Here is a 21,149-nt window from a genome sequence, read left to right as displayed (position 1 = left end):
AAATAACTGCCTGCTGTGTAGACGCAGACTAAGTTATTTTGGAATACTGCTAGTTATTTTGAAATAGTGTTGCGGTGTAGAAGTACCCTAAGTCTGGGCAAAGGGGATAAAAGCTCACCTTTGATGTGATGTTTCTATTCAGAGGAACATCATTTTAGTTCTGGAAAGCACGCTAAATTTAATTAGCTAAACATTTCTGTGTAGAGAGAAACAGAAGCTGTTAGATTTCGGCTACTTTTAAATGTTTCAGTAAAAGATGTTTTGTCTAAATATTATCAGTCACTTTAAATCATATTCACTTCACCATGTCATTTGTCAAAGGGGATATTGCCCAGGAGATATTAATATTTTCACTTGGTCCCATGGGTGAATTTGGAGATTGGAACCAGAAAATTAGCCATGCTACATGTATCCCTTATGGTGTGGTTTCCAGCAGGGCTTACTCCTGCGTCAAGGAAGATTATGGCTAATAGGATTTGGTCGTTGGAAGCTACTGGCATGTCTGGTACAACCCCCGTGCTTTCTTAAAGGAGAATATGGACTCCATTTGTCGCATCATTTTTCTTCTTCTGTCCTTTTACAAGATAAACCCAGCTCTTTCTTCTTGTGTTATAGGATGCTCCTGCTCCAGTGACAGCTTTGGAAGGTAAGAAATCTTGGCATCTTATTGATATTCTGCAGAAGAATTGTTTGGAGATTCTAGTATGGACTGGGCAGTCTTGTGAATATTGGCCAGGAATAGATGGCTGCATGTTGGGGATAGCTCTAGCATTTCTGAGTATCGCTAGTTTGGATACAAAATACATTTTTATTGGGATACTTTTTTTCTTTTGCAGGGAGGGGGAAATCAACCATGTTGCATTGCTTATGGAAGTGTCCTGTTTATAATTCTTCCAGTACCCTTTATACATATGAGGTAGAGCAGTTTGCTAGCCATGAGTGCAGTGCGTTAGCTAAAGTTTTACTGGTTTTCTTTCTAGGAGTTTGCTGTGCATGTCTACATCCTTGAGAAAGATACCTGGAGACATTCCACAAGACATCAAAAAAATTAGAATAGAAAACTCTCATTTAACAGAGCTGCCTCGTGGGTCCTTCTCCAATGCCAGTGCCTTGGAATATCTCTGGCTGAATTTCAATAACATTACAGTTATGCACCTGAAGAGCCTAGAATACCTGAAGGATTTGACAGAGCTGAGACTGCAGGGAAACAAGTTAAGTTCAGTACCATGGACAACATTTCAAGATACTCCAGCTTTAAAAATATTGGATCTAAAGCACAATAAACTGGATGTGCTTCCAGAACATGCACTCAGGTATCTGCCCAACCTGACCTACTTAGACTTATCCACAAATCAGCTTACTATCATATCCAGGGATGTTTTCTATAATTGGCCTGTGTACCAGAAAACCCAGCAGCCTGAGAGGAGGATGGAGGCTATTTCCAACGCGGTCCTGGCTTTACATGATAACCCATGGATCTGTGACTGTCGCCTTAGGGGATTTGTCCAGTTTATCAAGTCTCTTAGCCCACCTGTCATTCTGATGAATTCTTATTTAACTTGTTCAAGCCCTAAATTTAGGGCAGGAAAGTTCTTTCATGAAGTGGAGCTCAACAGTTGCATGAAGCCATTAACCTCCTCCCTTGATTCCAACCTGACAGTGCAGGTAGGATCGAATGTTACTATGGCCTGCTTGGTACAAGGCAGCCCCTCCCCAGCAGTCTGGTGGACCTATGGCCTAAAACATTTGAGAGCATTTAATGGTAAGCAATAGCGTTTATTTTTTATTTACCGTGTAAGAAGTGGGAGTCAGTTCTTTGCCTACCACTGAGTCATACAACACCTAACCATTACAATTATTTGAAATAACAGCAGTTTCTGCCAGAAACAGCACAGAGCAGTCAGGAGACAAAGTCCAGCAAAGCTATTTCAAGTAGGATTTCAGAATCAATATGCAAAGTGAGAAGCGGAGACATTCGCCCACATTACTGGGATCATATGTATGGCGAAGGACAGAAGGCTGTGAAAAAGATACATTATCCAAGGGCTTCCTGGCTTTTTCCTGCTAACATTTCTTAAGTTCTTATGGCCTTGCGTACAGATGATAAAGCAGCTGTTCTCCAATGGCTAATATAAACCCCTGCATTTTTCTACAAACCAGAATATATTCCCCTGGTTTTTGCATAAAACAATAGGTCACAGAGTCTGGCTGCTTTATTCCCTTTTTGATTTTGTCACTCTTAATGAGGTCCCCTTTTCTCCAAAGACCACAGTACTAAATTCATTACCATTCTGCTTTCTTAGTCTGTAGCTTAGAGCCTTATGAAACTCCATCTCATACTGAGTGCCTTCCGGAGTGCAATTTATGTATTTTCCTAAGATCATTTCTATGTTTTCTACACAGAATTCTGAGTGGTACCACAATGCCTGACACTTAAATTCAATAGTTTTAGTTATGAGTCCCAGAATATGATTTGCTTTTATTTTAATGTTCTATCAGCATTTTCATTTTCCCTTAACAAGCTGTATATTATATCAATTCTATACACTTTTCTCTTGCCATATGCCCATAACTACTAAACCTAGATAGATTAGAGCAAATATTTTCAACAGGTAGTAAAGATTGTTTTCCAGTTTCTATTGCAACCCACCAGTTGCTCATATTTTATTCAACAAATTCCTTTGAGGCTGAAATTTGCATTTGCTGGTATAATGGATGATAGAATTTGGCCCAGAATAAATGTCTGTGTCCATTAAAACACTTTTGCTTTGATTTATTATCACTTATGTAAGCCATTTGAACTGCAGAGCACGTAGAAGTGAGGAGGCTTTTCCTGGGAGATAAAAAGAACTGTTTGTGCTTTCCCCCCATTTTTTTTAATGATTACCTCTATATTTAGAAAACTTGTCTATGTATGAGTGTACATCAGTAATCCAGCACACTCATGAGCAAATTTACAATAATAACCAGTAAGACAACAGGAGAAATATGATTACAATACTGTAAACCATCACTACCATCCCAGGAACTAGGGAGATAAGAGATTTCAATCAAAGAACTGAAAATGTTTTCCTCTAATGTTGATCTCAGTTGTGTATCTACCTAAGCCTGGGCACCCTGTCTAGCAATAATGTGGTGTGGAGAGGGCCGATGAAGAAAAGTTATTTATTAGTTCCCTAAATAGAAGAACTAGAGGACACCAAATGAAATGAATGGGGAGCAGGTTTAAAACTAATAAAAGAAAGTTCTTCTTCACACAGCATGTAGTCAACCTGTGGAACTCCTTGCCAGAGGAGGCTGTGAAGGCTAGGACTATAATAGAGTTTAAAGAGAAGCTAGATAATATCATGGAGGTTAGGTCCATAAAAGCCTATTAGCCAGGGGATAAAATGGTGTTCTTGGCCTCTGTTTGTCAGAGGCTGGAGAGGGATGGCAGGAGACAAATCGCTTGATCATTGTCTTCGATCCACCCTCTCTGGGGCACCTGGTGCTGGCCTCTGTCGGCAGACAGGATACTGGGCTAGATGGACCTTTGGTCTGACCCAGTACGGCCGTTCTTATGTTCTTATGTAATATTCAGTGTCTGGGCCTAGGTAAATTTTTGCTGACCTGGCACACCTATATTGAATGTAGTCCTGACACCTGTGTTCTGCATTTCCCAGGAACAAGTGGGCTATCCTGTCCCTGACCTATTTCTCCCCTCCTCTCCAATGCACACACCTGTTACGTGATGTCATGTTGTTCCCATTAGATGGAACATGATTCAGTGAGTTAAACTGGTTAGCAAAGTGCAGGGAAGAAGTAGCCAATATTTTCATGACATTTTATGTCTGGGGTTAGTTTTTGTTGGGGATTTCGAGTCATAATGTCCTAATCTATCAAGAAATCCTTATGCATCTCAGAATCTGACAGTCGGGTTGAAGAGAAGTCTGGTACCATTGTGCCTATGACACAGCTGGAGGGGAGTTGTACAAACTGACAAGTCTGCTCTTGCTCTCTTTTTCTCCCCAGTGTCCACTACACACATCAATGAAGATACAATGAAATCAGAACTGGTGATTCCTTCAGCTCACCTTATGGATGAGGGCAATTACACCTGCATGGCTGCCAACTTCATTGGCAACACCTCTACCATAATTTCTCTGAAAATTCAGGCTCCCAGAATGGTAGCTTCTTCCTCGTCTTTCTCTTCCTCGATCTCTGATGAGAATATCTATGTTGACGTGAGGATTGCCAAGCAGACAGTGTATGGGATTACACTGGAGTGGTATGCAGTGACTGAGAATCCCGGAGAAACTTGGTACACCCTCCACTTCGGGAAGTACGATGACTCCAAGAAGGAGATGATTTACATTGGCCCTGGCACCAACACATACTCAGTCAACGACTTGCTCCCAGCGACCAAGTACGAGGTGTGTGTCACTTTAAGGAACCAGGCACCCCGGAAGGGCCAATGCATTGTCTTTGTCACGGGCAGTGACATCAGTGAATTGGAGCAGAGGGAGAAACTCATCCACATCATCATCATTGTGTGCGCCATGGTGCTGGCAGTGCCTGCTGGGATGTATGCGTGCACCACGGAGACCCGGCTCAACTGCATGGAGAAGTGTGCTGCATTCTGCCATCGGAATCGCAAAGGGCAGAAGAACCTGAAAACAGGAAACAAGGAAAACACTTTTGACAGCTTGCCAACCGGCAGTGAGGAGGGGCTGTGTTATCAAGACTCCAGTGAAGACAAGAGAAAGCCAAGGTCCCCAGAGGACAAGGAGAAGCCAAACAAACACAAGCCTAACCACAGAAATAGCGCTGATCTCTATTAGCTGATAAATTCAACCCCATATTAGATTAGAGCAAGTTGAAAATAGATGGATCAACAACAACAAAAAACCCACCCTAAGTCCCATGTTACGTAATTACTGGGCAAGTGATATGCAGCCACACAACCTTGTTTTTCAAAAAGTTTTGCAAACATATGAATCTTTAAGGAAAAATAGGGCTATTGTTAAGCAGGAGAGTAAATAAAGACATGTACATTACTAGCAGGGAAACCAATATACGTACTTCCAGCTACCTGGGAAATTCAATTGAATAGAAGACAGAAACATGGAATTGTAATTGTTACAGATTATTCATACATGCAGTACTGTCCCCACCCCTCTCTCACACACACACCACACACACACCTAGTTGAGCCACAAAAGGCTTCTTCAGTGGTTACTTGCAGCTTAATGCTGATAGTGATGAAATGAAATTCTAGGGGTGCGTCGACACTGCACCCTTTGCTTGAAATAACATACGCGAATTGCACTACGCAAATTACGTATCTTATTTCAATTCTTTTTTGAAATAAGCTATTTCGAAATTTGGCGCATCTACACAGGCCCAAATTTCAAAATAACACACTGTTTTGAAACATCCTTTATCCCTCATGGAAATAGAGGACGCATTCAAAAGGCACAGGGTAGCTATTTTGGGATCCCAGAGGTATCCGGAAATAGCATTGCAGTGTAGATGTACCCTAAGTTACTCTCTCACTTGCTTAGCTATATTGATCATAGCAAGTTTCAGCAATGGGAGAGCATTGGTTTTGACACCTCATGACTGAATACATGGCTTTATCTCATGCTGTTCGGAGTCTCTTTATGCATCGCAGCAATGATTTTCTTTACAATCTTGTTTCACTTGCTTATAACGTTCCACTTGGGGTTGTACCTCTCTATAATTTTGGTCTGAATACAAATGATCATTTCTTTCTTTTTTTTTTTTTTTTTGCTGTGTTAAATTCACAGAAAAAGACAATGTTGACTGTTTTTGAGCTAGCCCCATGTGAAAATAGGCACTATTTTCTTCCTTTTGAAGGACATTTAAGAACTAGCTTGCACATAGAAGATTGAAAAACAGCTGTCCTTCATAACATTAAATGGCACATGGGGTTAGTCTTCAAAGGGGAATAGTCTTTGATTATTTGAAACAAAATGACAGCTAAATGTTTAGTTGTGCTACTACGGCATTACATTAACAACTGCATAGCGAGTGTACTAGCTAAGACCCAGAACCTGAAAGGAGCAATACCTCTGAGACTGGGTCTCATTGTCTTTTTAATTAAGCTTTACAACTGGTTCAAAAATGCCAATTGTTTTATACAGAAATCTTTTTAACCCCCTCCCGCCTCAAAACTTCTTATATTTTTTTCCTGGTTTTCCAAAGAAAACCCCAGACGTTTTCACAAACTTGTTCAATATCTTCAAAAAAACTTTTTCTTCTGTGGAAAAAAAAAGTTTTCATGACAAAAAAAATTGGCCAGATGTGTTAAGGATCAACCCCAGAAACTTTACTTAGGCAAATAATTGAGTTTTCAAATGTAACAGTTATTCACAACTCCAGATTGCTAAAGCCAGTGGCCTCAGCCAATTGAAGAAAAATGGGTTCCTGCTTTCTCTGACCCCACCCCAGGCAGGAGTGCTGGGCATGTGAGACTGGCTGGGGGAAGCCCCAGTAACCTGACCCTGGTTGCAGCCTTGGGACTGGAGGAACTTTAGATCCTTGATGGAGGAACTTTAGATCCTTGATGCAGTCTCAAGGTTGGGGGCTGTGATCTACACTGGGAAGTTGTTTTGAAAGAACTCCCCTTTTTTTGAAGTAAGAAGTGGAGCATCCACACTACCCAGCCCAGGGAGCTCCTACTGTCTGCAGAAGCCCTGGGGCCGTGGCAAGGTGAGAAAGACAGAGAGCTGCTCCACTCTAGGGGACGCAGTGGGGAAGGCCAACAGGAGCAAAATGGTTGTGGGGCTGTAATGGGGGTTGCAGAATGAGGTGGATTGTGGTGGAATGGGATGCGGCTGTAGGGGGGCAGGGCAGAATAGGGTAGGGCCATGGGCGGGACTGCGAGTGAAAGTGTGGCATGGGGACAGGACTCTGGGTGCAAGGGGAGGAAGGGGTCCCACAGTTGCTCTGGCCTCATGAAACCTTAATTTGCTTCTGGATAAAGCTGCAGTTTTCTCCATTTTTCCTTTTCCCTTTTTTCCTTTGGCACGTATAGACATAGCTAGATGTGCTCGCAAAAATTAGATTCTAACTACAGAAGGAAATCCTGACGAAATTCTCATTGGCTTCACTGGGGATCATATTTCTCCCACAGGCTCTGTTTTTGCTTTTCTAGTAAGTCCCCTGTACACTAGTCTGACAGTGTAACCCAGCTCACATCTTTAATGCCGAATGGATAACTCGAATAGTGCAGCTCCCTGCTGTCTGTATCCTGGCAGGGAATTATTAACCACCTCCCTCACTTGTGTTCTCTGCACTTACAGAAAGGTGTCAGGCACGCCACAGATTGCAGAAGTTCGCTGGATTGTGACTCTTCTAGAGGAACAGTAGCTACTGAGGCAGCTCTGTGTTCTCTGCAGAATTTTTGAACCAAAGGATGATTTTAAAAGGGGGAATCCTTTAACTTAGCAATTATAATGATCCGTATAGTGAGACCCAACTATATGATCAGCTTTGTGCAGAACATAGGGAAAAACCACCTCCTGTCCTGTATTAATTATTGATTTGTATTATATGCATTGTGATAGCATGTAAATAGGATCCCCAGGCTAGATCCTCTTTGGGCTAGGTGCTGAATGGACACAGAACAAAAACATGCCCCTGCGCCAATGTCCTTACATTTGAACACCGAAGTTTTCCCTTAAAATGTAAGGAAAAAATCAGGGTGAAAAAGCAATTACAAACCTTCTAACAGTGTAGTTACAGCTGTGTTTCTCAGGAGTTGGAAGATACTTCTGCCCTCCTGCTTTAAAACATAACCAAGACGTGACTATCTGGTATAAATACAAATGGGTTGCTGTGGAAAGCCTCAGAAAACCCAGTAGAGCTGAAAACAGTGCTGTAAGTGGATTTTAATAAGCTTGGCTGAGATTCACGTTATCTCCTAGGTTGTATGGCAACACGTTAGTAACAAGAAGTAAACAATGTTTCCATAGGGCTTTTACATGGGGCTACATTTTCTTCTCTATTGCTTATCAATTTCACAATTTAGTGTACATATATTTAGCTATAACTATATAGTTAATTGCTCTCAACTTGTACTTTCCAGTTTGTTTTAAGTGGCTGTGTAGTCTTCCCAGTTCTTAGTTGTAAAATATGGTTTTAAAATAAAATAATTGATTTTCAGAAGAGGCAGAATTGTACGCAGTCATGAATTTTACAGCCTTGTGCGTGTGTGGTCTTTTTCATATACTTGCCCTATTTGAAAAGAAACCTGTACAGTCAGTGATTAAATGGTCTCACCAAAAGATCCTGTAACGTCTATACTGCAGTGGTGATGATGAGAGTGAAGGAGTATCAAAGGATGGTCGTGGCACATTAAAGGGGTTGGTCTCAGCCCTGTCTCTGCTAAGGTAATATTTTCTTCAGGCAGTGGAGGCTGAGGTTTCTGAGTGAGCCTGTTTAGTCTGATGGGGGAGATTTTCAGGGAGGAAAGTTCTTGCAGGACATCCAGGGTCACCTGTAGAAAGACTTTCCTGTAGTAGAGCCAGATGGGGTGCAGACAGAGCTAGTGGGCTCTCTTCCGTGGGCTTACACTCAATGTCCTTACATTTGAACGTTTCCTCAGGAGACATTCTCTTCCGGAAAGAGGTAGCGAGCCCCAGAAGGGGCTGGGGGAAAGCCCAAAGATGGGTTGATCTAGGAAATAGTCCATGAAGGCAAGCAAAGGGGTATGAGGAGGATTATTGCTTGTGAAGGGGTCCCTGGAGAGGAATCCAAAGCAGGAAGGCCTGGGTCACTTTATAGGAGGGATGAAGGCCTATTGAGTCTGGCAATGGACTGAAGACTCCAGTGTGGCTGAATGATTGTTGTGTTGGATTTTTCATTTACCCCCTTGGAGAAGACATCATGTTTTGCCTGGGGGCTAAATCATTAAACAGCCCTAGAATCTGCCTAGCTCAGAGTGGGCCACTGAAGGGCCTGGAGAAGAAGGGAAACTGAGCCACAGAGCATGTACCAAGGTGGGAAGTTTTTTTTTAATTTCTAAGACACTAAATGTCTCATTGAGGCATGTAACAAAATGCATCTTCAAAAAGGGATTCACTTAAAATGAATGCAAGTGAGTAGTGCTCCCTCCAGAGCACAGAGACCAGCTGGCATCTGACAAAAGAAACATTGGCTTATAACTAATGCAGGGGAATATGCTAATGACTGAGTCTGTTCTGCTTGATCTTACAGTCTCATGCTATCTAATGATGGGTTGTTCCATAAAGATTAGCCTGAGACTTGGCCTACACGTCTGTGCAGAGGAATAGGAACCCCTCTGATGCTCCTGTACAGGTTACTTCTACACTGCGCTTTGCTCCAGCCCCAGTGTGCCCACCTGCCTGGGGATACTATCAGTTCTGCTAATACATGCCATTGGCAGAGCGCTATCTCCCAAAGCAGGAAGGGACTTGTGCCTCAGGAGGGTGCCTCTTGGGTAACTCGTGGGGCTGTGTCAAAAGGCACAATTTGGCCCTTTGTGTCTTGACATTAAATGTGGCTTGAACGCTCTCACCTGGGTGCCTAGCTGAACGTGTCCAATTCTAATGGTGGGTACGCAACCCACTCGCAGGGGCCTTAAGTTCAACTCCTGCAGACCTAACGTAGGAGCAAGGGCCTGAGAGTGTTTGTGCAGCGCCTCTTCCCACAGGCGCCCCTGAGAACTGGCTCACATTGGCTGTGGCATCCCTGGCCAATGGGCGCTGAGGAAGCAGCATTTGGGGCAGTTCCTGTGGGTGGGGGGCAGCCTCCCTATCTGTCCAAGCACCCGATGAACATGCTGCTGCATCCTGGGAACTTCACAGAGTCTGCCTGACCCACTTTCAGCGGCCTAATCCATTGTACTGAGTGGAGCTGCCAGAGTCCCTGAGCAGGCATGCTGCTTGAACATCAGATGCCTGCCAACCTTTGGAGCCAGCTGAACAAACTGTTCTGCTCCCTTTCTGGGCAGGAGAGCATGTCCTTATTCAGACACAACTCCCAGCTCCCAAATACGTTGGTTTTAGCTCACAAATACAAACATTTTTAAAGGAAATTTTACACTTCAAAAGCGCTTCCTGGCCGAAGAAGAGGTCTGAGGTCTGGTGGACCAAAAAGGAAGAGGAATAAGGGATCTTTCGGAAAAGGATTTATTTTCCGAAAGATCCCTGTCTAGACTGGCGCTTTTTTCTGGCAAAGCTCCAAGCCGGAAAAAAGCAGCAGCCATGTTTATGCAAATGAAGCGGGGAGGATTTAAATCCCTGCTTCATTTGCAATTGTGATGTGTCTAATTTGCATCCCTTTTACGGAAAAGGGATGCAGTCTAGACACAGCCTATAAGAAAAGCGAAAGCACCTTCTGCTTAAGACCGTGTTTCTGAAAGTGGTCCACAGATCCACGCTGAGAAACCTATTAACTGGCCATTGTGGTTTGTATATTTACTGGCTCCACAGCCACGGAGCCTCATGGCTCCCTTTGGCTCTGGTTCGCCGTTTGCAGCCAAGGGGAGCTACGGGAAAACATTACCGAGCCTTAATGGGTAGATCATGACTTAGGAAAATCAAGCTGAACTGGGCAGAAGTGCACCAGATGACTAAAGAAGAAACAGGTCTGACTGGTTATAACCAGGCTCACCTCACTGCCATGGGCACCTCCTGCTGGTCACTCAGGAATTAACTTATTCTGCCCTGGAGCTCCCCCTTTTGGCTGGTGTCTCACCCACGGTCACCTACATTCTCCACTTCTGGGTACTGCCCTATCACAGTGCCCTCCCCCTCTGGGGTCCTCCTCCTCTGGGAACCCCCAACTCCCTATGCCCACCTTGCCTCAGTGACCCACTGCCAGTCTTCATCTAGCCCATGCCTCAGGGGCAAACTGCAATCTGAAATGGCTACTCATCATTGGCAAAGGGCACGGATCTGCTGCCTTTGCCTCCCCTGGGTGTCTCTCTGCAGCCCTCATAGCCTCAGGCCTTGCTTCATGCACTGCAGCCTGGGAGCTTGCCTGGCCAGATCTTCCCCAGCTCTGCCTGTCTTCCCCAGGCCTACTCTAAGTCAGGAAACTTCCAGCTTCCCTAGCAGCCAGGTCCCTCCTGCTCCCCAGCTAGAGCAAGAGTGAGTCTCAGTCTCTTCCCTTCCAGGAGCCTTTATTTACATTTTGCTCAGCTGGGCCCGAAGTAGCTAGTACCTGCTGCAGCTGCTGGTTCCACAGCTCTGCTGCTCCACCTCTCTCCCGGGCTGGGTTTTAACCCTTAAAGGGCCAGTGTGGGGCAGATGCTCTGTCACACTGAGCTAGTAAAGAAATATGCTCCTTTTGGAGAGGATCTGGAAAGTATTAGGGGAATCACTGTGAAACTGAACATTAAATCTGGCAGCCAACCAAAATATCTGAAGGCCAGAACTGTGCCATATGCCATGAAGCCAAAAGTTGAAGCGGACCTGGAGCGCCTAGTCAAAAATGGAGTCCTAATACCAGTTACCCGTAGCCCCTGGACAACCCCAATTATTCCAATATGGAAGAAAGATGGTTCTGTTTGGATTTGTGGAGATTTTAAGGTCACTGTTAACCCAGGTTGTGTGCAGAGCAATACCCTCTTCCCTGCCTCAATGACCTTTTTGTGAGCCTGGCTGGGGGCACAAAAGTTTAGCAAGACTGATCTGAGTCAAACGTATTTACAGATGCACGTTGATGAAAAGTCCCAAGAGCTGTTGACTATTATGACATATAAAGGGCTTTATCGTTACCCTTTATCATTTTCACCCGGACTGTCCGTTATCCAGGTCCCCCGTCCGGTTAAAAAAAAAATACCAGAGATGTGAAATGTCTGGTATTTCCTGTTTCCCTTGGATGGAAGCCTGGCGGCAGGAGTGAGGAGTGCGGGGTCATTTAAAGGTGCAGTGCCCCCCCCTTTTTTTAGCTTAACAACTTTGGTATTCCCCTTTTTTTTTCTCAGAATTTTTTCCCTGTGGTATTTTTTTTTGGGGGGGGGGGGTGGAGAAGTGTTTGGTATTTTTTGTTAAACCATCTGGCAACCCTAGTACCATCTTTGTTCCATAGGCTATGGACCAGATCTTGTGTGGCTTGCTAGGAGTCCAGTGCTAGCTTGACAACATCCTGGTCACTGGTAGGAATGAGGAGGATCACCTTATGAACTTAGAGGCTGCCCCACAAAGACTGGGAGACTATGGCCTACGAATCCACAAAGGCAAGTGTGCATTCTTTCAGCACTCTGTTGAATATATGGGACACATCACTGATGTTACCGGCCTTCGTAAAGGCCCCTGCAAAAGTCAAGGCTATTGTGGAGGCTTCAACCTCTCAACTTCACTCATTTCTAGGACTATTGAACTATTATGGAAAGTTTATCTCGCAGTTAGTCACACTGCTAAAACCGCTTCATGAGCTCCTTGGCCAGAACAAAGCCTGGAAGTGGACTAAGTCTGTGATGCTGCATATAACAAGGCTAAATGTGCATTGCAAAACTCGGAGGACCTGACGTATTTTGATCCATCCTTACCTTCACAGTTGGCCTGTGATGACTCTTTCTATGGAGTGGGAGTGGTCTTGTCACACATAATGTCTTTGGGAGAAGAGAGACCACTTGCTTTTGCTTCATGCACTTTAAGCAAGACAGAAACTAACTATGTACAAATTAAGCATGCAGCATTGGGAATTGTTTTAGGGATTCGGAAATGTCATCAGTACCTGTTTGGAATATTTTTATACTTCTCACCAACCATTGAGCTCTGACTGCAATTTTTGGTCTGCGTACAGGCATTATACAATTGGCTGCTAGTCGTATGCAACGATGGGTATTGTGGCTTTCTGGACACACGTTTGAGATCAGATATCAGAAATCCACTCTGCATTGTAATGCAGATGGTCTCTCAAGGCTGCCTTTTCTTGTCAAACATCAAGATAATGGCATTCATCACATCACTTCAGCACTGTATCACCCATACACCAATGGATTAGCTGAAAGGTTTGTGCAGACAATGAAACAAGCTTTGAAAGCGGCTAGAGGACATTCACTCATGCAAAAGCATCTGGACACTTTCTTATTATCCTATGGGAACACACCTCATACTACAACCAAATTGTCCCTGGCCTTTCTAATGTTGCTGTGCACTTTCTCTGATCTGCTGAAACCTTCTGAACGGTGACAAAAACCAGCAAGGTCAAGTCATCAGGCGTGAATACAGAGCAAAAGACCACAGATGTTGGTCACAGATGTTGCTGGACCACAGAGTCCTGGATTTTGGAGGTTCCACCTGTAGTACTAATTTCATTTCCATATCAAATTTGCTCTGTTTCTGCATCAAGATCGGGGTTTTTTTCTAGCTGCCAGCTCTGCCTTTTAGAATTCAGCAGCTTTTCAAAGCCCTTTGCCCTCTTGCTATATGTCACCTGCAGAAGAACCCGCAACTTTTGCTGTTGACAGGAGTCAGAAGAGAATCACTTTCCTATGAATGGATCAGCAGAATTAACTCTTTCCCCCACAACCTAATTTTGGTCATCAAAGGAAAACTGTCTGACTTGCAGGTACAGAATGGACAACTTCAATGCTGCCTTTTTTATAATATTCTAAAATTTAAGCTAAAGCAGCACAAAATAGGAAAGACGCCACAGCTAAGAGAAACAAAAAACACAGATACCATAAGTGATGGACACCTTTTATAGATTTTATTAATAAAAGCATCTGTAATACAGTGTAACGGGTAAGAACACCTGTATTCATTGAAAAAAAGTCTCACAATATATAATAAAACATCTTTTTCCTCTTAAATGTTTCTTTAAGACTATAATCTTATCATTCCAAGTAAGTAAATGGCCCTTATGGCTCTTCATATCATAGAACAAACAATAAATACTGACAGAAATACAGCATCATGGAGACAGGAGCAGAGACAATTGTTATAAGCTTTTGGTATGTTATGAAATGTATAAACAGATTCAGAAGTATACCAAATGAAATGTACAGAAAATTCCTTCTAGTCAGCAAAACCATTTGTGTATGACACAGAGTGCTCCTCCTGATCCAGTTAGGAAGTTACCTGGCTATCCCTGGGGGTGGGGTTTGGTCTCTAATGCAGAACTGTGCAAATGCTGCTTGCTGCTGTTTTGTAAATGGTGCCATAAGCTGAACATTTAGGCAAACATTAATGTCACAGCTGGCCAGAATGCAGGGGTCTGAGCCCCAGCTCGTGTAACCTGGCCTCGCTCCTCTGAACTCAGGCAGATTTACACAAACTGATGAGATGATCCTTCAAGTCTAGCCAGACCCCAAAGAACAAGAGCCAATAAAAAACTGTTGTGCTAGATACTAGTGATGAAGAAATGAAAGAACCAGGGGAAAGTTATCAGGAGCAGCAACAGTAGCAACCAGATCTGCATAGAAAAAAAAAGCAAAACTAGGCTTGCCACCTGACTTCAGAGGAGTGATGCTAGCAGAAAATTTTGTCCCAAGAGTTTTGTGCTACGAGTCAGTTGTCACCACTGTTACAAGCCACTATTTCTTTTCTTTTAAAACATGCCGCATTTCTACACATTTGCCTTCTGGGGACTAGCAAAAGCACAATTAAACTTTGTTTTAAGTAAGTGTTTCAAAGTCACGTTTTCCCTACTTAGCCATTCTTTGCACAGTTCTACTTCACAACAGATGCTTCTTAATTGATTTGGATAATAAAACATGTATATTGGTACCATTTGGTGCTCTGTAATCCTCATCGCTAGACTTCAGTGAATCATTTCCCTTCAGTGTGAGAGTACCTCTACAAAGCAACATTATTTTGAAATAACTAGTGTTATTTTGAAATAACTTAGTCTGTGTCTACAAGGCAGGCAGTTATTTTGAAATAATGTTGAAACACTGTCAAGCTGGAAGACTTTTTACTCCGACTCCTGTAACCCTTATTGTATGAGGAGTAAGGGAAATTGGAGGAAGAGTGCTTTATTTCAAAATAAGGGCTGTGTAGATGCTCCCAGTTTCGAAATAAGCTATTTTGAAATAAGCTACGCAATTAGTGTAGTTCAATTTGCATAGCTTATTTGGAGCTAAGCCCTGCTGTACAGTCACACCCTGAGACTTTAAAAAGAAATAGCTCCAATAATTAGTACAATTGCTTTGCAGATAGATAGAAAGAAATCCTAGATTTTGTTGCTATATAGGGTATGATACTCTAGTCCCTTACACCAGTTTTAGGTCAGTGGTGCTCTAGGGATGGAATGGAATGGAGGCTCAGACTCATAGGCCAAACACAGTCCTAAAGTACCATTTATGGCACTGTGCAATGCCTCACAGTATATGCCATACCTAGCTCCAGCCCGTTTGAAATCTCACTTCCCTCAACTTGATAAGTGAAATTTGCTCCTCTTCTCTTTTATGAGAAATGTATCCAGAAATCAATGGAAGTAGTAATAGTTTGGAATGTTCATAGCATGGGTGGGACTGCGCCAGGCTAACCCAGGCACAATTTTCTTGAAGCCAATGGTGTCATACTGTAAATGGGCAGAAATCACAGCTAAGATTTTTAATGTAGTTGCAAGGGAATTGGTTAAACTGCCTCTAGGTGCATTTCAAAAGGATTTTCTGTGCCACTGCTTTCTCTGGTTATCCTGTATATCTACTGCTGTTAGTGTTAGCCAAAGCGGCTGACATAGTGTTTGTCTTTTCTAGCATAGAGACAGATGGACCCAAAGGGAATACTTTGAAAGAGATGCTGAGTCTTGTACCGGCTTGCACCAAATAGTCACAGATGTAGAGAAAAGGGACTATATGATGGTGTAGGGATACAGGTGTTAAGAAGAGAATCCATGCACCCCATAGGTTCAGCCTTCTCTGGGTCAGCAGCAGATGCAATATAAGCTAACAAAATAGTAGTCTAGGAGAGAGATGGTTATTCAGAATATGCCACATTTCTCCGGTTTGCCACCATCCTGATTTTCACGCATACCCCGTATGAGCCCAAAATATCCCTGGGGCCAATATAACGTGATGCTGTAGCAGAGTGCGCTAACCTCACAACCTCCCACATAAGAGTGTGTCTGAGAGGGAAAAGTTTTCAAGTGCCACTTTTGGCATCATCCCTGGAGTTGGAAAAAAGGTGCTATACTCAGTAGTACTGGCCAGCTGCTTTTGAACAAATCAGTGATGCAAATGAATGGTTGACCTATCTTTACCAGCTAGTGAAATGCCAGTTACAGCTGCTTTGCTGAGTTGGTACAAAGTGGCCACAGTGTACTTCAGTGCTCATCTCAGGCATACAGGCTACATCTATACTGCAGCGCTATTTCCGGTCTTTAGCTATTCCACGTCTTTTGAGCAAGCCTGTTATTTCAAAGTATAACGGGCTTGCTATTCTGACGTCTCTGTAAATCTCATTCCACGATGAGTAAGGGATGTTTTGAAATAGCTCTTTATTTTGAAATAAGTGCTGTGTAGACAGCACCAAATTTCACCTATTTCGAAATTAGCTCAAAATAAGCTATGCAATTTGCATAGCTCAGAGTGCATAGCTTATTTCAAGCTAAGGGTGCAGTGTAGACACACTCACAGAAAACCATCTTTACTTGCTCCCTTCTGACTTGTTAATTTGCTTATTTCATCCATTCAGAAATGAATAAAGAGCTTTTCTTTAACAATATTAATGAAAGAGGGTAATCTTAGGTAAGGTGCTTGTATTGCCACGCTGCAAACTACAGCACAAAACAGGTGCTTCAGATGCAAATGAGAGTAGCTTTTTAACTGTAACATAATTAGGACAGTAATGTTTTGAGCCTAAATGGAAAACTAGCCCCTAGTGCAGTCCATTATAGATGATAAAACACACCACACCAAAATGCTATGCTAGAAAGAACATTTCCCCAAGCTCTTCTAAGTAAAGGAGGTGGGTTTTTTTGTTTTTTGTTTTGTTTTGTTTTTTGTTTAAAGGCATGGTCCTGACTGATGGACCCAGCTTCCAGGAAGCTGCTTTTACTTTTTCTGTCAATTTTGTGGCTCAATTTTTACATTTCAGTCTTGTGGCTTTAATCACTAATTTTGTCTCCCTCAGGGCATGTCTACACTAGGAAATTATTTCAAAATAACTAAATTCAAAATAATAATGATTGAAATAACAAAATTGAAATAGCGTGTCCCTCTTATGGGTGAGCCTTGAAATTAGTTTGAGGCAGGCTCCCTTATTGTGGACACACTACCTCAACTTAGAGCCTCAGGAAGCGTTGAGGATTAGTTACTTTGAATTACTCTGAGGAATAGTTATTTCAAAATAGCAGCAACGGAACATCCACACTAATGCTATTGCAAAATAAGTGTTATTCCCTGAGGGAAGCAGGAGTACAGATTTCAAAATAACTAGGCCATTATTTCAAAATAATGGGGTTGGTAGTGTGGCTGCTCTGCTTATTATTTCAAAATAAGGAGGGTGATAGAAATTAAGAAAATAAGGAGGGGTTATTTTGAAAATAACTCCCTAGTGTAGACCAGGGCAAATTCTTCACCATTTTTGGTTGCCCCACTCCTGATAGCTGAGCAATTTCCATATTTGGGCCCATCACCAACTGTTTTTGAGTGGCCCTTTTCTTTTTTTCTTCAGAAGGGATGTTTGGCTTGGAAATGGAAGAAAACATCATGACAAAGCTGTTTTACTTTAAAAAATAACCTCCCATACTGCTGTTTCTACAAGAAGGTCAATATTTTCAAGTGTGGTGTGATTTGAAGAGCCCAATTATAGGCATCTTGAGAGCTATCTTCCAGCACTGCAAAGGACAGACATGAACTGGCATTGTGGGTGAAAACCATGCCTCTTAAAAAAAAGTCTCAAGTTGGATGCCCTCAAAATCACTGGCCTCATAGCCTATATCAGGACAATTAGCACCTTGATCATACAGTGCCGGCAGGAAACTGGTTTCTAAAAATGAGCAAAGTTAAAGTCTAGCAACTGGCACCAATATTTTATGTGAAATAATTCCATTGCAAAATATACTAGCGTGTAATACCTGTGCAAAGTAATGGGTGGTTGTAGTGGTGGAGTACTGCTTTTAATTCTTTAGGTATTGATAGGGAAGGGAAAGATGCATCACACCATGCACATCAGGCCATGCACTGCGTGGCTATGTGTTCTCCAGGCCTCGCTGCTGCAGCTGCACTAGATATGAGGACTGTTGCCGGTTGTATTCCGCTTTTCGAACTTCTGTTTGAGCTCTGACACCAGGGCAATGTGGGTGCTGCTGGAGCCTCTTTTCTTCCACTGCTTGTTTATAAACTTGGGGCTGAGGGAGCCCGACACTGTGGGCACTCTCCATTCCGTGGGGTTTAGCCGGGGTGCTAACACTGGGGGAGGAGGCAGGGCCGGGGCAGTAGGTGGCAGAGAGGGCACCTGGACGTTATTGTTGCTGTTCTCATTCTGCAGACTCTGTGCGTCATCCTCAATGGCAAACTTCTCAGCAGGATTGCTGAACCGCTTGAATTTCAGCCACTCCATCCTGACAGTCCTGGGCTGATGGATCTGTCTCTTTTTTATGATCCGTCTCACCGGCATGATTTTGTTGGATCTCTTATTGCGCCAGAACATGGCAGTAGAGATCATGATTGTGATCACCACCATTATGCCCATGACACCAGCTAGCACTCCTAAGGCTTTCATGGGGTTATCTTTAGTTTGCATCAAAAAGGTGGCCATAGGCCCTTTGTGAAGAGTCTGTAAAAGAGTACAAAGAGAACACGTGACTTACTCTACGGGACAGACAGAAGTGCTAGCATTTCATTTGTCCAAAATATGTAATAATGAGGGCTGACCAACAGAAGTTGTTGTTTTTTTTGTTAAAAAATATTAACCAATTTGATTATTTTACATTTGAATTTGGCTCATTCAGATTTAATACCAACTGGCCCAAAAGAAATATCTACAGCATTGTACTGTAACGGTGAAACACTGAAGTAGTGTTCCTGCAATAATTTGTATCAATTGTGTGAGATAGTGGCATATACAAGAGAATTAGCTCTGGAATATGCTGCTGAGCTGTTATGCTGTATTTCAGAATTAATTTCAAAGAAGGAACAATATTTTAAAATCCCAGTAGAAATGTAGAATTGGGACAATCTTTTGAGAAGATCTGCACACAATACAGCTTATGGGACTGTTACAACATATGGTATTACCATAGTTTGAGGCAACTGCATTTTTGATTGTAAGGTACACAATCCGTCTCTAGCAGATCTGTGTTGCATTCTGTTTTCTAGTACTCTTTTACAGACATAACAAAACTGTTTGAGGTAATGGACCTGAGCAGAACAAGATTTTTGTTTCTAAAAACTAAATAAGAGTGACTGTACACTATATATGGCATATTAAGGACAAATGAAGGAACAGTTCATTTTGCAGCTTAGCACACTGAGTGCTTTGGAGGTCCCCGTATGATTTTTCGGATTTTGCCCTGAGGATGAAGTCTGGATCTTTTCACACTTTTCCAGTACGTGATGGTGGAGATCACCATTGTTACGGAAATGGTGGAAAGCACGCCACTCATGCAAATTCCAAATATTGTCCATGGCTGTTTCTTGAGGCCTAATACATAGGATTTTACCCTGGACTTGATCTGGAAATGTCAAAAATAAGAGAACTTGTCAACCTGCACATCTTTATAGTCCAAAAAAAAAAAAAAAGGCATTTTTTATGAATACTCTGGAGATACAGGAGGCTTAATTTTTTATGCCTATGTATGACTTACATATTTTTCCTACATAGAAGCTAAAATAAAAATTGCCAGCTGTGTGATTTAATCCTGCATTTTGCCCATCTCTCACTAGCTTCACCACCATGAGAACTGGGGCTAATGATGACCATGAAAGATAATTATCCACTTGCTTAAAGCAGCTGGATTATTTCTAGCCCTCCCCCTCCATCATTCATGTTCTCCCCTTGCATTGTCACATGTTCATGGGAAAGCATCACACAATGGGTAGCTTGAATTACTGGAATGATGCCCAACCCAAATCTGAGTTGCTCGGAAACCTATGCGTCATTCACAAACCCATGGAACAAAAACAGATCAATGTTCCCTCTAATTCTTTCCACCCACGTGTGGATTTTTTCCATGTATGTGCAGAATAATATTTGTTGAGGTGCATGTGAATGTGCACCATCAGTAGAAACACAAAACCTTGCTGTGAGCACTCTGTTAAGCAGTTGGGCAGCATCTGAATTTTTCCTGAGTGACCACACAAGTGCACATCTTACAAGGGACACTTAAAGCTCTCCTTAATATCATTCTATAAAAAATGTTTGACCTCAGAGCACACACAAAATGAAATTCCCTTTAAAATGACCAGGAATGTCTGGGACATATTGGGAAAACATCAAGAAAATTAGCTCACACTTTAGTGTGCAAGCAGCCATATTAATCTGATATGGCAAGCTCATGTTCTTTTAATTAAAGCCAGCTATGGGAAAGGCCAAAGAAAAAAACCTGGTACATCACTGTAGTATAGCTTCACTATACACAATATCAAGTATAGAACTTGGAAAACTACTATGGCTAATCCTTGTGTGCAGTATAGTTGTAAATGTGCTGGTCTCATGATATTAGAGAGATGAAGTGGATGAGGTGATATCTTTTTACTGGACCAACTTCAGGAACCTGAAGAAAAGCTCTGTGTAAGCTCAAAAGGTTGTCTCTTTCCCCAAAAAAATTGGTCCAAGAAAAGATATTACTTAATCCACTTTCTCTCTCTGCTAATAATAATTACTGTTTGAGACTTGTGAAGGTAACCGAGGCCTAAACTGCCACTAGAAGCCTAATAAGAGAGGATTTGGCAGCCTATGCTACTATCACTAAAACACCTGGAGAGTACAAGAATCATCAGCACAAGTATATAGACAAAGATAATAACTCAAGAACAGAAGTGGTCCTCAATGCTTTGTTTATTCTTTTCAAGATAAACCTTGTTCCAAGGCTGGGCTTCCCATTTTTCAAAATTGTTATAAACCTTTTAGCAACCTTGAAACTTTTGCCATGTTTCATCAGCCCTATAATTTTTCACAGCTCCTCACTAGCTAGTTTTCTCATTGTAACTGTGAAAATCATAGCAGTAGACATCAAAGAATCTTTGCTTGTTAAAATTGGTGTTTTAACTCCTTTGATGT

The 21,149-nt window shown here is 42.4% G+C and overlaps 2 protein-coding genes across 3 annotated transcripts in view; one reads left to right on the top strand and one right to left on the bottom strand.

The window, feature by feature from the left end:
* Nucleotides 1–536: 536 nt before the first annotated feature.
* Nucleotides 537–6,811, top strand: LRIT2 (leucine rich repeat, Ig-like and transmembrane domains 2). Its single transcript, XM_006112386.4, has 3 exons — nucleotides 537–646; nucleotides 981–1,762; nucleotides 4,012–6,811. Exons 1-3 carry the CDS (start codon nucleotides 537–539, stop codon nucleotides 4,818–4,820), a joined length of 1,701 nt encoding a protein of 566 aa, XP_006112448.2. The 3' UTR covers nucleotides 4,821–6,811.
* A 6,871-nt stretch (nucleotides 6,812–13,682) lies between these two features.
* The window catches only part of CDHR1 (cadherin related family member 1), a 62,435-nt gene continuing 54,968 nt past the window's right edge, over nucleotides 13,683–21,149 (bottom strand). Inside the window, exon 17 of one of the 2 annotated variants that reach the window (XM_025189622.2) lies at nucleotides 13,683–18,704. In XM_025189622.2, the coding sequence (XP_025045407.2) occupies nucleotides 18,153–18,704 (552 nt within the window). In that variant the 3' untranslated portion in view covers nucleotides 13,683–18,152. Of the gene's footprint in view, nucleotides 19,603–21,149 lie in introns of both variants that reach the window. The other variant, XM_075934805.1, reaches the window with a different exon arrangement.

The sequence above is a fragment of the Pelodiscus sinensis genome, chromosome 8 (assembly GCF_049634645.1).
Source record: "Pelodiscus sinensis isolate JC-2024 chromosome 8, ASM4963464v1, whole genome shotgun sequence".
Classification (NCBI taxonomy): domain Eukaryota; kingdom Metazoa; phylum Chordata; order Testudines; family Trionychidae; genus Pelodiscus; species Pelodiscus sinensis.
Note: the sequence above shows the minus strand (reverse complement) of the source record. Positions and strands in the feature narration are given on the sequence as shown.

Coding starts and splice junctions, on each gene's coding strand:
- LRIT2 (XM_006112386.4), top strand. CDS start 537: ATGGACTCCATTTGTCGCATCATTTTTCTTCTTCTGTCCTTTTACAAG. Junction 647..980: donor TCCAGTGACAGCTTTGGAAG/GTAAGAAATCTT, acceptor TTTTCTTTCTAG/GAGTTTGCTGTGCATGTCTA. Junction 1,763..4,011: donor ACATTTGAGAGCATTTAATG/GTAAGCAATAGC, acceptor TTTTCTCCCCAG/TGTCCACTACACACATCAAT.